The 17265-nt window shown below is 36.2% G+C and overlaps 1 protein-coding gene across 5 annotated transcripts in view; it reads right to left on the minus strand.

Moving 5' to 3' along the window:
• The window catches only part of Fam49b (family with sequence similarity 49 member B), a 130851-nt gene that overhangs the window by 14500 nt on the left and 99086 nt on the right, over positions 1-17265 (minus strand). For 2 of the 5 annotated variants that reach the window (XM_021183989.2, XM_029469393.1), the window contains 2 exons: positions 12063-12145; positions 4346-4467 (listed from right to left, as the gene is read on the minus strand). In XM_021183989.2, coding sequence (XP_021039648.1) covers positions 4346-4467; positions 12063-12135 — 195 coding nt within the window. In that variant the 5' untranslated portion in view covers positions 12136-12145. Of the gene's footprint in view, positions 1-4345; positions 4468-11077; positions 11161-12062; positions 12148-17265 lie in introns of those variants that run through there. The other 3 variants (XM_029469390.1, XM_029469391.1, XM_029469392.1) reach the window with 2 other exon arrangements.

Below are 17265 nucleotides of genomic sequence, written 5' to 3' on the forward strand. Positions count from 1 at the left end.
GATAATCATAACTTCATATAAACAATTTTTGACAATATGCTAATATATCTGGTGGGAAGCCCAGATTCAGTTCATCTTATAACAAGCAAACAGTGAAAATGTGTTTATTATTCAGGAAACAAGCAAACAATTAAAACTAACTTTCACTGATTTCCTCTTAAGTATCCCAACTTCTCTTATGATGCACTAATGCATTTTCATAATACACAAATGTACCTGTAGATGCTGTCTACTGTGTCCTGTGAGTAAACTACTTCCTAGGACTTGGTTTGCCATATGGAACGGATGACATGTTACTTCATGGCTAACATTCTATGGATCTAAGTGTCTGCTTCCTTCACCTGTCACTTCAGATTCACTGCTGTTGGTAAGATTTTGGGCCAGTATTCATAATAGCTCAATATACAAGATGGAACTTAGTAATATCAATGGCAAAGATATCTTGAAATAAATACTACAACTCATTTTCAAGTCTGTTAAAATTTAGGGAAAAAAAATACATTAAAAAAAAAAAATAGCCGAGCGGTGGTGGCGCACGCCTTTAATCCTAGCACTCGGGAGGCAGAGGCAGGCGGATTTCTGAGTCTACAGAGTGAGTTCCAAGACAGAGAAACCCTGTCTTGAAAAAAACCAAAGCCAAAACAAAACAAACCAAAACAAAAACCGAAAAATTAGGGCAGAATTCAACCCTAGTGGAGGTTCTTACTCCCTCCTCACTAGAGGTTTACAGTAGGAGCATACTCGTCTTCATTCATAATTACTCCTTTTAAGGTTATATGGTTAACGCACTATTTACTTATATGTGTGTTTTGTCTGCATGTGTGTCTGTGAACGCATGGCTGTTGTCTGGTGGCTAGAAGAAGGTGTTGGATACCCTAGAACTCGAGTTCCACATGGATATGAGACACCATGTGTGTGCTAGGAATTGAATCAACACACAACCCAGGCCTCCTGGAAGACCAACCAGTGCTCTTAACTGCTGAGCCATCTCTCAAACCATACTTATTCCATTTTAAAGTCACATTTTATAAATGTTATTTACTTAATACATATTTAGGTCCACATCCTTAACAAGCTAGCTACCAGGAAACAGTCTGTGTTATTACATGCCAGTACTATGCTACACTGTTTATATGGAGTTTTATAATTTTATTACCACAGAAATGTTGCTAGTTGCTTTCATTTTATTATGGTGAGTTAAAGAGCCATTATTCTTTACTTTTTTTAAAAATTTGCAACACACAGATATAAGTACCCCATTTATAAGTACAAATAATTTTAGAGTTTTTGTTTTTGATAGTGACCTCTATTATGAAGAGACCTCTTGATAACCATTTTACAATGTCAATTTGCACTCACTTAATAGGCCAAATTCTCTTCACAAAAGAAACTTCTTCACAGTGATACACACATTTATTCGCAAAACAATAATTTTCTGTTGTCTGTTTTTCATAGGCCACCTATTACAGTTCCAACAGTTATCAGTTCTTTGTAGCCTAGCATGTACTAGGCTTTCACTGTCCTTTCATGGGAACTGCTTTCCTACGATTCAGAAACCTAATTACACCTATGCATCCATACATTTCTTAAAACTTCAACTGCCTTAACACTGTCTGTACCTATCCATCCCACAGATATGTACTCCTAGTTTTCCAGTTCACATACTTTATTACTATTCTACTTACGTACTTCCGTCTTTAATCTCCTTTTGTTATTTGTTTTGTTGTGTTAATTTGTTTTAGTTGAAGATAGGGTCTTACTCAATAGCCCAGGCTGGCCTCAAAACTCAGGGCATGCTCCTGTCTTTGCCTCACAAGTGCTCAGATTATAGGTATGAACCATCACAGATAACTTCTTTGTCCGTAAGTCCTTTACCAAATAGTTAATGATGGCACAATAGTCAGAGGAAGTCTCAAGACCCGGTAAGGTCAGCCTCTTACCCTACTTTAGTTTCCCCCTTTTATGTTTTCTAGTGTTATATGGTTATATTTTTGCTTCCCTACACAAGCCTTTAAATATATACACACACACACACACACTTTAAAGCAGTTGTTTACTTTTCCACATCAAAAATTGTGAAATAATGTGAGTTATATGTAGCTATAGCCTTGGGAAGTCAGCTCCGTTGCACACCTAGGACATGTGGAGAGCTCCAATCTTTGGCCATGGTATTCAGAGTTTCTGGCATCACAGCCCCAGGTAGCCTTTCTGAAATGACCTACAGAAACTTTCCTACCATTGTGCTCTCTTCTAGAAATAAACTCAATCTAAGCAAGAAGTCAATGAACTGTACATGAGAATAGGGACCAAGTCTTTCCCACACAAACATAGAGCAAACCTTCTGATGGAAAATTACAAAACTTTTTTCAATCCTAAGAGTTCTACCTATGGGGAGAAAAATACACAACAGGTATCTTTTTAGTGAATGAGATTTTTTTCTTCATTTACTATAAGTAATTGAAAAAAAAAAAAAAAAGATGGGCTCTATAAGTTCCCTCTCCTTACTGTTGGGCATTTCAACTAAGATCCCTACCTCTGAGTCCTGAGAGTCTCTCACCTCCCAGGTCTCTGATGCATTCTGGAGGGGGGGAATCCCCCAAAACTCCTACTTCCCAAGGTTGCCCATCTCCATTCTTTCTGCTGGTCCTCAGGGCTTCAGTCCTTTTCCCTCACCCAATACCAGATCAGGTTCTCTCCCCACCCCCATCCACTTTCCCTCCCAGGTCCCTCACTCCCGGCCTCCCCACTTGTGACTGCTTTCTTATCTCTTTCTCAAGTGGGACTGAGAAGACTTCACTTGGGCACTTCATCGTGTTCTGTGGACTGTATCTTGGGTATTCTGTACTTTTTTTTTTTTTTTGGCTAATATCCACTTACTAGTGAGTACATTAAGTGATAAGATTTCATCTATATTTAATCAACATGAAGATAACATCAAACTCATTTTAAAATAATCTCTGAAATCTTGTGACTTATAAGGAAAGATATACTGAGTAGTTAATGAAGCTATTTTGTTTTGCTTCCATGTCTGAGTTTTCAAATTATATTTAAGTGTTGTCAGTATCTGATTTCATAGTAAAAGTCACAGTCATTCACTTACAAAAACGTTAAGATTTAGAATGATAGCAGAAGTTTAGTCCACACCTTCAGTATTTATTTCCTCAAGGGTTTTCACCTTGCTTGGTACTGAGTATGTAAGAACCCAGGGTGATTTAACACTGGAGCTTGGCGAGTGAGTGGTACAGACATAAACAGCAGGTCATCACTTTTTTGAGGCGCATGAGTACATAAAAGACACACGTGTAAAGTACTAGGAACACAGTAAGGGGAAGTAGGTTACTGACATGTGAAGGGAAGGAAGGAAGAGCATTCCACACTAAAGCAAGGGTGAGATTGCTCTGCAAGACAGCTTGGTCACACACAGGAAAAGTCTGCAAGTCATTTCAGTGTCCCTCCCCCCTCACACAAAAGAGCTAATGAGTAACCACAGCATCCTCTCCTTTCTCCACTTTACTCTGAGGTGCTACTACTGCAGACGTTCGACTGGGAGCCCAAAAGAGTGGTCGTTGATGACCTCTGAACTACTTGCTACTGAGAGTAACAGAAACAAGGAGGGCAGGAACAAAGCATCGATAGACAATGCCTTCAAGAAATGTGATGAGAAATCCAGGTCTAAAGGCAAGAGAGTTTGAGCACTGTATCAGAGTACATTCAGAGGAAAGAAAAGAAAATAAAGGTAGAATTAAGAGAAAACATAGTGAAAGAATAAAGTTCTAGACTGGAACTTGAGAAAAAAAGTAGAAAGAAGCAGGGAAGTTTCAGTTTCTGAAAAATAGAAATATAAAAGGGAGGTTAATTCAGAGACTAGAACAGAGGTAGAGAGACACCTCTCTTCACACTTTCCATGTAGCATAAGACTATTAGAGAAGAGGCAGGTGGGGAGAGGTTAGAGGTGGAAGAACTATCTTGGATGGTTTCACATTCTCCTAGGAAGCTTAGGAATTGAAAAATAGAGCAGGAGGTGGGAGGGTGCTGGGGAAGGGAGCCAGAAAGCAATACTCTTCCTCCACAAGAGGAAAGCATAACTAAATAGTCCCCAAAGGAAAACCTAATTGTCATGTGTGACTATAACTCCTATTAAGTAACATACAAGTAGGTAGCACTGCCCCTTTGTAATACCTCTCTGTCCATGCAGTTCTGTAACCGGTTCTGAAATAATGTCAAGTAGTCTTTCAAATATAACACTTCCCAAGACAAGCCCAGAAAACATTAGAAAGTAAGCCAAGGTGACAAATAGTCAATTGGCCTTTACTGATAAAATGCCTATAAAAATTATAAACTTTACCTCTCGTATTTCGTGGCCAGCTCCTCTGTATGACTGCAAATCCTCCAAGATGCCTTCTGCATCTTTTAACACTACATTCACCTGATTATATATTTCCTTCTCAGACTCTGTAGGCTGGGCATCTAAACAGCATGAAAGCACAAGAAAATTTACAGTGGCATGAATATTTTAATACATGTATGAACTAAAAACAATTAACAACTCAATTTCCAAAGAAGAGGTAGATTTTATTCAATATAAATTTTATACTTTTAGAAGACACATTTAAACTAAATTTCAAATTTATACAAACTATAAAGAAGCAAGAGAAAAATAAATGCTATTATATAATGTTAATTTAATTTACAAATTATTGTGGTATATTGAACCAATCTGAGAATTCTAATTAAAATTTAGACTGGTACTACTTACAGTTTTGGTTTTTTAAAAATCGTCTCACTACATAGCCCACACTGGCTTTTAACATATTATGTACCCCAGGCTGCCCTTAAACTTGTAAATCTTCTGCCTCAGTCTGAATGCTGGGATCACAAAAAAGCATATCAGTGTCTGATATGTACTGCATCCCTCACTGTCACTAACAAAACAAATGAAGCATCACTATTTTATTTTAATGCAATAGAAATGAAGTCTATCTATTAAAGTATCTTGTTCATCTACAATTTAAAGCCACTTCATTTTCCTTTATTTTCCTACACAATTCATTTTAGCTTTAATAACTGAGGTTGCTAGGGGACATTTTAAAAATGTCTTAACAACTGGGATCATATGAGGTTATGAGAGAGGACAAAGTGCTTAAGACAAAGCCTATGGCACTGTCACTGAATGTCTCTCTTGGTGAGTATGAGGGCCAAGGATCCTATGCAGGAGTTCAAACTACAAAACCACTATAAAACTCCTGAACAGCTGAGGACGGATACTTTAAGCTGCATGATCACTGCTGGAATTCTGAAATGACAAAACAAAAAATGACTTTTTACATATCTAGGATCGAGGAGGAAGAAAACGAAGTAGTAATTACAGTTATAAAAACTGGGGTAAAACCATACGGGCATCTTTATTACCGGTGTTGCTAACTAGAAAACATATGTTGAAAGGTGACAAAATTTGGGTTTCTTTTTGCTAGATAAAAGGTAACAGAAATCTCATTTTTAATAGCATGGTCATTTGTTTCCTCTAAGGGTAAATTTTTTAAATATTCTCCTTTCTATTTTGAGACAAAAAAAGTGGACTGTTCAAGCAAAGCGTTTTTCATGAGTCTTTCCAACTAGAGTACACTCAATAAATACTACAAATAAGGTAGAGAGTATGTAAAATAATGCCTTATGGAAGAACTATGCTGGCATGATTCTTCCATGCTAACATGTTATCTTTAGGGGAGAGAGAGAGATAGTCCAAATTTAAAAGATGAGTTCAGAGTATTTCTGGCCAGACTCACTGTTTATCTTGCTTGCTAGGCTTTCTACCTCTTTGTTCCTTTACTTTGAAAATTAAAAAAGAAAATTTTCTTTCACACATGAGACTAAATATAAAAACATCTTAAATTCTATATTTTATGTTTGGTGTAAGTAATGGTTCAATTTCCCCTATTATCTGCCAACTAGTCAATAATACACAACACATTTAAAATGAACAATTACAGTACCCAAGTTTAAATTTAATATACATAAGACAGCACTACAGAAACAGTATGAAAACATTAGTGTGGAAAGCTAACTTTAAAAATGTGTTTAGATATTTGTTCCCTTAATTACTCTTTAAAAATAAAAATACAATAATTAAAAGAGTAGCCACTAGAAATATTAAAAGATGGTGTTCAAAGTTACAAACGTTCTACTAAGAGCAAATACTGAATTGTGGATAAATGTCTAGATTTATAAATATCAGGTTGTCATTTTAAAGCAGTACTGTTTCCATATATAGCCAGACCATATTTTCAAAGCAATGATTAGGCACACCACTTAAAAAATAAATAAATAAAAAATGAAAAGCACACCCATGACTTTTATACTTACACCAGATGCAGCATAGAGAAATACTTTGTACATGCAAAAATCAAAGTTCAGTTCTTTCTCATGTGGAGTGTGGGACTACAGACACAACATCAATAGACACATAGTTTCAAATTATGACGTGGGATTTCATGACAAAGGACAGTATTTTTATCCAGTATATACAGAAGGCATTTGTATCATTTGAAGACTAAAATATGTATTTTGGGTGTGGTCACTAGGCTAGTAACATAAAAATGTGACACTGAGTTTACATAAAGGAAACATTATCCAGGAAATTTAAAGAGACCTTGTAAGTAGTTAATAACTAGTAAAGGTTTAATGAGTACCAAGAAATTTAAAATAAAGGAGAAGATTCGAGTTTCCCTAAGAGGGAAAAACACCCAGCACCACACTGATCAAACATCTTTTAGACTGTCACAGGAAAGTCACATTTATAATTTTGAAAGCTGCTGAAGACTGCTGTAGAAATGAAGACAGACAGAAAGAGCAGACAAGAAAGCACTGCTTTACTGAAAGCAAATCATGCAAAGGGTGAAATACTAGGGAGGAAGAAAAAGACTAAAATAAAGCATTGCTTAAAAAAAAATGGCATTTTCTATATAATGCAACCAAGACTTGTCACTTTGATTTTTCATAGCTTTATTTTTCCAAGGAAAGCAAACCACAGAGTCTGACATACTCATTTGAATATAAACAATGTATCTACTGAGAGAAGACATATTCAGTGCTCAGCAGACTCAAATGTATATTCTATTAAATGGAAACTAAGATATGTTCCAATTGCTCTTAATGTTTGAAGGCAAAAATAAATATATTAGTCATATCATACCAATTCCCTACCAGGTAGAAGAATTTCCTCAAAAATACTAGCCAAGAATCACTGAAAATAATCACTAAAATAGGAGACAGTAGGGTTTTTTTAAATATGAAAGGAGAAATAGAAGGGATCAACATAAAAATTACAATTGTGATATATGAGCTTTCAGCTCCAACCTTACGATCATTTACTCAGTAAATACTTAAAGCCTATCTACCTAAGTTCCATCAAGTCAGGAACCAAAACGCATATTGTACCCTACTGGCACAGAACATAAGCTCAGCATCTTGCAGACTTTTCCTAGAATAAGGCAAAAGGTATTGAAAATGTGCAAGAGATTAACTGAAAAAATAAATAAATAAAGTTAGCCTTAAAAGTAAGTACTAATTTTTTTTTTTAAAGAGGGAAGACAGGCAACACAAAAGATTTGGGAAGAAAGAATGCATGACGTAATGGGAAGGCACTCCAGACAAGCAGAAAAAGAAGATTCTGTTTCTCACCTATAACCATTTTTATAAAAACTCTATTTTGATTTGCTTTGATATAATATACATAAATCAAGTTTAACAAATACTAGGAGCCTAGGCTGAGAAATGGCATAAAGCCAAGTTCCTCTTCTGTTCTACAAACCAGAATTGTGTGAACCACTGGCATAACAGTTGCTAAAGACTTATTAGAATGAGCTATTAACCACTTCGACAGTAGGTAACTCTAAAGACTTAGAAGTAGCTATACAATGCTGCCATTTTAGTAGGCTATTTTAAAGTATGCTGTCAGTAGTATATCTGCTGCCAAGTATCATGAAACAATTCTGAACTTATTATCTTAAGAGAACTTAAGAGAAATTCCTGTATTTAAAGAATATGTTTTGCTGAGCACAAAATGGTATTCGTCTTAAAAACACTGTGCATGTTGCTGCTTCTGTCCACAGTCACCTTCCTAACTGAGCAGTAGTTACCCAATTCTAGCAGCTCTTACCTTCTAATCTACATCCTAAATGTAAGCATGTAAATGAGAGTAAGTATGTGATTCTTCACTTCTCTCTATACTAGTCACTACTGCTAAGGTCCCCACAGCAGCAGTCAAACAACAGCCTTTGCCTATCTAGCTTACTGGCTAGTATGCAAGAAGCTAGCTCTAAGTGTACATGGACTAAAGTGTAAACCTGTAAAGGAGGTATGGGTTAAGGGAATAATGACTTCAACAGTTTTCATTTATATAATAAATTATTAAGTACCACAAATTATGTTTAAAATGCACGAGATTATATAATTTGATACATTCTGATGCCCAAAAGGCTAAACATAGAATGGCATCTGTCTTAACACCACTGTGCATGTGGCTGCTTCTTTCCAGTGTCCTCAGAGATTATATACAAAATTATGTTTGTAATAGCTCAACTCTGAAGGTATGCGAAGCTGGGTCCAACCAATAAGGATGACTAGAATAATAGCTCTAAATTACTTTGGTGGCCTGAATATTATTCCATATCTAGAAAAATATGATAGCTCTAACTACTTTAATCAAATAATGTGGCTGTATTAAAACAGCAAAAAAGAATTGGCGGATCTGGTACATAATAGTTACCAGTTAAAGAGGAGTTATCTAATGGTCTTTATGGAAGTTTAACAATAAAGTTCCCAAATTCAAAACTGGGTATTTCTTTAAAAAGAGGAAAATATATAAAAACAAAAAACAAAAACAAAACAAAAAAACAAAAAAAGTATAAGATAAAATTAAGATCCCACAAGAAAACATACCTCAGCATCTGAATTCTAAGTTAGGATCAAATTCTAGCCTGGTACAGTGTGTCTTCACTGAGGGCTCTTTTATGGTATACTAGCAAGTAGCAAAGCAAAAGTTCTATATTGCATCCAAAAAGCAACAAGTATCATTTAAAATGTTTTAAGCTGGAGAGTTGACTCAGTGGTTAAGAGCACTTACTGCTCTTCCAGTGGACCCAAGTTCAATTCCCAGCATCCACATGGCAGCTCAGTACAACCTGCAAACTCCAGTTCCAGGGGGAGCTGACACCCTCTTCTGGTATATACCAGCACCACACACATGTGTACACAAATATAATGAAGGAAAAACACATTTTTTAATATTAGCACTTCTTAAAAGTTTGCTTTTAAAGATTCACACATAGTTTTACACAACTATTTTTTTAATATTAGCTTTTCTTAAAAGTTTACTTTCAAAGGTTCACATTTTTTCAAAGGTTCTACATTATTGACTATTTTTGTTAATATGACTTGAACCTTTCCCTACCACTATATTAGGTATTTAAAATGTGAAGATAATGATGCAAATGCCCCTATCCCAGCCCTGAAAGCCAGGATCTAGTAATCTTTTCAAGTTCTATATTTAAATTATGGTTGATACTTTAACAACACAGAATGCTAGCTTTATAAAAAGATCAAGTGCCAAGTCTTGAACAAGATCTTGACTATATCAAAGCCAAGATTCTGCAAATGTAAGACATTTGGGACAAAGAAAAAAGAAGACAGAAGAGCGGAAAAATATAGAGGACCAAGTTTCAAACAGAGCAAATAAACTAATACAGCTTTAATGTAAGTTGCCTCATCTGGAAGAACATTCTTGAAGTCAGCAGTCTGCTCAACATCCTCAAGCTGATTAAAATCCATGCTGAACATGCACTTAGAACAGCACTGTCTAATTGTTGAGAAGGGTCAAGAAAACTAATGTTCATCTGGTGCACTTTCCCTAAAATCTCAACAATTTTAATGGCCTTGATTTTGGCCTTCCTCCTTTATTAGCCTACATACAGCACCCAGACTGTAACAGATTTTTGTACTATTCTACGAAATGAAAATATGCATGTATGTATGTATGTATGTATGTATGTATGTATGTATGTATCAATCGTTACCCTGGCTTAAAGGACAAATTGTGGAAACGGCCATAAAATAGAATGAACTATATAAAAACTAAGTTGAAGGTGAAAAACAAATGACTCTCTTTTCAAGTTATTTGCTTTTCAAAATCAAAAAAATCTAAAATTAAAGTACTTAAAAATCTGTTCAAATATAACAAAACACGTGATTTATAAATATCTCTTCACCCTTTCCTAACAATTTTCTAATTATCTGTTAAAAGAGCAACATTCACACTATAACATCAATTTAAAATCATTTTTCTCAATTTAACAATCAGACAAGCTGAAGCAATATTGACAGCCAAAAGCCAAAGCAGAGCATGCACAGAGCTCAGTGGCACTTACCTGTCGCTCTCAGACCACAATACACAAGTCATGCAACACAGAACAGATAGATACAAGGCAAATTACTTAAAGGTCTGTGAACCTGTTATTTTTCTTTTTACTCAGAGTCAGGATAAAATGAACTCCTGAAATGTACAAAATCATTTTAACTTCTTAAGTTATAAGAATTATACAATTTAGGTTCACACTTACCTTTGAATAGTATGCCCAAATGACTGAGCTCTGAATAGCCATCATGAACTGATCCAAGCTTAAAATACTTTATATACGCAGAAGGAATAAACAAAACCTGCTCCATTTTTTTTTCTCAACTGTAATACAATGTTCTCTCAAATACTGCTTTTATTAACAGATTTGGAGGTAGTGTTTTTTTTCCTTAATTTTTTTTCGTGTTTTCATTATTATAGGGCTTTAATAATAAAATAATTGCCAATTAAGGGACACAATCTCTTGGAAATTCAAAGAAACACTTTACTACTATAATTTACTCTATAAAATGATTCAGTTCTAGAAGGCACCAAAAGTTTTAATCAAACAATTCATAGCTCAGTCATGCAAAGCAGTTAAAAAGATGGCAAAGTGGAAACATTCATTAGTGCAAGACAAACGCAGTCTACTGCAGGCAAAGAGAAATAGATATAAAATCATCTTCTCACTTTCAAAATCAAGGAAAAAATTTGGCCCCTGCTCAAGGTCTGTGCATGTCAAAACTTTAAGAAGATTCCCCATGTTAAGGTACCTGTCAAGACAAGAATGAGAAAGAGAAAATATCCCTTTATAAAAAGAACATCTGAAATTGACTTAAAGAAAAAATAGTAACAGGGAAAATGTTCATTAGGCCATGAATTCATCCTTCAGGTTACCCAGACTGTGCTCTGGCAGACAGCAAACCGGGTTCTCAAGGTGTTGATGTGTAGGACCTAGAGGTGAAATATGGTTTTTCCTGTACATAATGGTACAACTGTTGCTCTAATTCTTCTCAAAATTCTCCCAAGACAAGTTTCATTAATGGCCTTATAATGAAAAATTCTTTAAGTATTCCAATAGTGCTAATATTCTGAAAAAAAAATTCCAATCAAGAATTATTCACATGAAACTTTCCAAGCATAGCAGTGAAACAGTAATTTAAGGGCCAAATATTAAGGTTTGGCCAAAGCTCACCTTCACATCTCATTTTAAAATGTAAAAATTACTTCCTTTATGCCAATGAATAAAGCAGGCATTTCTCACCAAATCTGATTTGAAAATTTGTGGAAGCTATTAAAAGTATTCATTTTAGATATGCAGCACAGATTTTATTTCTTAGAGCAGATTATTACAGGATGATAAGTGGACAGCCTTAGGCATAGTCACTAAAGCATACTATTAGAATATTCATCATAAGGCTACTTGCTTCATGGACTAATGAAAGGACACCACTGGCTACAGACTCAACATGATTTTAGCAAATGAGAAACTAAAGAATTATACATATGATGGTGATGTTTGCCTACAATTAAGGGAAAAAAAGTCATGCAACCTTTGTTTGATTCCCCATATTTAATTAACAAATATTCTGGCTGGCCTTCACTGTGGTGTGAGTATAATTAATCTTCCACCTTTACCATTATGCACCAGCTGTGAAGGGCTAAGGAGACTTACTTTCAAAGTCCAAGAAAAAATGTGCTGCATTGTGGTCTATGTCCCTGGTTAGCACCTTAATGAGATTACCCATGCCAGCAAACCTAAAAATAAAAATGGCAACATCATTTAGTTCCAGTAAAAGGCTGAAGTAGAGGCCTGGGGCTCAGCAAGGCTGGTTTGCTCATAGATGCCAACAGGTGCAGGTTCACATGGTTCTCACATTGGTAACTTGAACAACAAAGGTTCACTCAGCTGAGTTTATAGCTCTTGTCCCCCTGGTTTCACACAGTAAAAAAGTTATATAAGCAAGATGGGGAAAAGATATTTTTACATATAAGTTCCAATATTTATACTTGATTAAAAGCTAAGCTAATGTTCTTTTTAAAGACTTCTGAGGTACATATTCTAAGCTTAAATTAACAGCAGTGTTTTTCAAATATTTAAATATCCAGACCATTATTTTTAAATTAATGAAAGTTTTGTCCTTCAAGTTAAATCAAATCCTATTAGAAATACAAAGAAGACAGTATCTAAACTACTTTTAACCATTAGACTGAAGAAGGTTATCAATTAATTATCTGCTTAAGAAAATTACTATACAAACCACAATACCTTTTTCTCCTCTAAGACTCACCAAAACTTTATTATCAACTCTTAACTGAGTGTTCGGCTGTATGCATGACATGGAACTGAAAAGTTAACCCAGTAAACACCACATACAGAACAAGCTACTGTTACAACTTAGTAAGTTTGCAGACAAAATGTAATGAAAAAAACACTGGCATAAATCTTGCCCAAGGATTTGCCTTTGCTCTGTGAAAGTGAAAGGTGTTGTCAGGAAACCGGGCTCAAACCTAGAAGCTAGAGCACAACAGCAACCTCAAACAAAGAATACTGTCAGGACTGCTCAGAACCCTCTTCCCTCTGACTACAATATTCCTTTTCCTTTGCTAAACTTCACAGACAATATTTATATGATACAAATATTTAAAAGTAATGATATTTCCACCAAGGAACAAAAGATACCTTATTGCTCACTCCCATTCAAAACCCTAAGAGAACTAGAACTTTAGTGCCTGGCCTGATTCCTACCTATTCTTCAACACTGGTTTGTGTCCCTGTCAGCTTCCCAGTGAGGATATAAGTATACAGGGGTTAACAGTTTCTTATTAGAGGCCAAAGTCAGTAAGGCAAAAATATCTTGTATAAAATGCTAAACTATACTAAGTACTAAATTGGTTCTACTTCTTTTAGATAATATTTCTTCCAAATCATCCCCTCCTCTTCTTTAGTAGTATACTTGTACATGTCTGTGTACACATGTGTGTATATGTGGAGGCCAAAGGTTGGTGACAAGTGTTTTCTCCAACAGCTTTCTACACTGGGTTTTGTTGTTTGTTTGAGACAGGGAACCCACTGAACCCAGAGCTTATGATTCAGCAAGGCTGGCTGGCCACTGAACCTCTCTCTCTCTTCTTCCTCAGTGCTCAAATAACAGGTGCATACTTTACAACCAGCTTTTAAGTGAACTTTAGGGAGTCAAACTGACCTTTAAAGGCAAGCATTTTGCCAACTGAACCACATCCCCAGCTCTACTTTTTAATCTATACTATTTTTATTACACTATATGTCATGTTCAATAGAATTTTCAACATTCTGCTTTGTACAATGTTTCATGAAAGTGGATTCAGTAAGTTAGAAGAAAACATCTAATAGTTATCACTGTAATTATCTTATACATTGTAAAAAGTTTAATACCAAGCTCTTTTTGAGGTGGGCAGTGATGGCGCACGCCTTTAATCCCAGCACTTGGGAGGCAGAGGCAGGTGGATTTCTGAGTTTGAGACCAGCCTGATCTAGAGTAAGTTTCAGGACCGCCAGAGCTACACAGAGAAACCCTGTCTCGAAAAACCAAAAACACAAAACAAAACAAAACAAAACAAGCTCTTTTTTGAGAGAGAGAGAGTTTCATTATGTAGTCTTCGTACCTGGAATTCACTATGTAGACTGAGATAGCCTTATACCAAGCTTTCATATCCAAGAAAAGGAATCATTTTCCTTAAATCATCAAATCCAAATTACCTCAAACTGGTCAGGAGGAAGAGGAAAGAGGAGTAAAAAGTGGCCTTATTCCTTTTGACACAAACAGTAGTGGGAGTTTGCATGAGAATGTTCCCAACAGGCTTAGCTATTTGAATACTTGTTCTATAGCTGACAGAGCTGTTTGGATAGGCTTAAGAGGTATGCTTTTACAAGAGGAAGTATGTCACTGAGGGTAGGCTTAGAGGTCTAAAAGTCACATAACAGTCCCAGTATGCTTTTTACTTTCAATCCAAGATATGAGCCCTCAGCATCTTGCTCCAGCTTGTGCTAACATGCTTCCCTTGCCATGATGAACTCCTAATCCTCAAGAACCATAAACCCAAATGAACCCCTCTGTGTAAGCTGCCTTGGCCTTGATGTTTTATCACAGCATCAGGGAAGGAAAGGCCTCCAACTTATCAATGGATTTCAAAGGTCTAAGTAGAATAAGGCCTATTTTTAGCCCATTTGTGTCAAGAATGTTGCCAAATGGCATTTTAAAAGCAGTCTTCCTGGCATACCACCATCACAATATAGGAGGGAGAAAGAAGGGAGCAATATGTGCACCATGTCACCTGCAGGAAAAATGTTGGTACTGGCTAAGTTTGTTTTCCAACATCCCCTTCTATAAATCTGCTGGTTTCCAGAGATCACGCCCTAATCCCCTTCTATAACTATGCTGCTTTCTTGAGATCATGCCCTAATACAGGCCTATACTCTTCACCACTGCAATATACCTGGTGGTCTTAACCTACTCATTCCACAGTAGGATTTCTTGTCTTTTACCCCAATATAAATGCTTACTTTGAATATGATTGCTTATCTGGTATTACTCAATGTTGGCATCACCTGGCTACATAATTCTTTTGTTACTGAGGGCTACTTCACACAGTGGCATATTTAACAGTATCCTGATTCTCAACCCACTAGAAATCAGTAAAACTGCATATGCTCATAAAACCATGTGGTAATCAAAAAATGTCCCACAAATGTCCCCTTAGGGCAAAAGTGTCTCTGGGAGAGAATGACTGATCTACCACAACTGTTGCCCGATGTCTATATTCACTGACAGCTAAGGGTGTCTCCAAATAGTGACAAGTGTTTCTCAGGAGGCACAAGTAACTCCTGGTCGACAGCTGTAGCTTTCAAATACATGACCATAAATACCAAAACATGCTCTGAATAGCTACACCAAGGATAATTCCATGCATTAAAAAAAATCTCCTCAGACCTCCCACCATTCTCCCATGCAAGAAATTACCTTACTCCATCTTTCACATACAAAATGCAAACATTTCTAGCCTATAACCCATTATTGAAGGAACAGAGCCAGTGGAGCCAAGAGTTTGCAGGCCTAACAAGGTAAACTTCAGATGGTTCATGTTGAGAGACTGTCAAAACTAAGTGGGGGATACTGGACGACACTCAATATCGCCCGATTCCCCATGTACACTCATAAGTATTCATACCTATGCACCAATACCTGAATATACACACTTTGGGACATCATAAGTTTTAATATTGGAATAAATGTTCTTAGTTCAATTTTCTAGCCTTTCTTTCCACACTTTAAGGTGAGGACTTCTAAAATGAGGCAAAGCTGTCCATGTCCACCTGCTGTACTAGTAACCTCATGGTCCTCTCTTTGCACCTATTCCTAAGCAACTCTCCTTCCAAACACTGGCTCTGCATAGCTCAGAACCTCCTACCTGCTCCACTACTGCACCATGTTCCCTATCTTCTTTACACCTCAGTTGGTAAATATAAACAGTACTGTCTACCATCAGTCTTCTCCACTTTTTCAACTTCTAATCCATTCCTATCTGCCTCCTCTTAACATCTACCACTACAATGAAGCTTTCCCTGTCAAGGCCACTGAAACTTGCTTCCTGAGAAAATTTAAAAGGCAACTATCATATTTCAACTTCCAAAGTATTTGACTAGGTTTATACTCATAATTTCTTTTTTTTTAAAGATTTATTTACTTAATATATGAGTGCTCTATCTGCATGTATACCCCCCATGTGCCAGAAGAGGAAGGGCATCAGATCTCATTACAGATGGTTGTGCGCCACATGTGGTTGACCTCAGTGCTCTTAACCTCTGAGCCATTGTTCCAGCCCCATGCTTTCACTTAGTATAATACATTTCCCCAAGTTTCCTTCCTATTTTATAGTTTTTCTTTTTGTGTATTCTCCTATCAGGATACATGTATTTATTTCTCCTCTCTTAAAATAAAACGAAAGTGTATTATTATTATTATTATTCTCTTTCTTCCCTAGCTCCCATATTACTCCCTGTTTCTTCTTTGCAGGAACATTCCTTAAAAGCCGTTTTCTGTGCTCACCAGCTTTGCTTCCTTACCAGTTTCCATTCTGTCAAACCTAACCCACCAAACTCTATGCCAAAGCCACATTACTTAACTAGTGTGGCAAAGCTATCAACTAACAGCTATGTTGCCAGTTTTCAAGTCCCACCTATCACTGTGTCAAAGGCATCTAATACACTGACATTATCAATATACTTTTTGTCACTAGCTTATGGCTGGCTTACTGCTTCATTATCCTGGCCCTTGACATCATTGCTTCTTGCTAAGATTATTTCAATATCACTAAGTGGTCACCCTGCATCTCTCCTTTTTCCCCCTGACAATCTCTTATTATAACAGCTCACGATAAAGTACTAAGTGTTCACTATAGCAGATTATACTATCACCATGATTTATTAAAGGCATATGCCAAGATCAAAATTTTAGTATGGTAAAATAACTAAAACTGAGGAAGCTGGCTTTTTTATTCTGTGTGTCTCACAATGTATGTCTCATGTAAAGTGAGTTTATTTATAAAATTGCACTCTTGCATTGCTTCAGCTACAGCATACATGTGTGACATCTTTCCTATAGTGACATCTAGTGATACACTCTCAATTTTTATTTCAACTTCCAGGTTTAAAATGAAGAACCTTAATTCAACTATAAACTTTACTTTTTTTTAAATTTTTAATATTTTTATTACATATTTTCCTCAATTACATTTCCAATGTTATCCCAAAAGTCCCCCATAGCGCCCCCCACTTCCCTACCCACCCATTCCCATTCTTTTGGCCCTGGCATTCCCCTATATTGGGGCATATAAAGTTT

Source organism: Mus caroli, chromosome 15, assembly GCF_900094665.2.
Source record: "Mus caroli chromosome 15, CAROLI_EIJ_v1.1, whole genome shotgun sequence".
In the NCBI taxonomy this organism is placed as follows: Eukaryota; Metazoa; Chordata; class Mammalia; order Rodentia; family Muridae; genus Mus; species Mus caroli.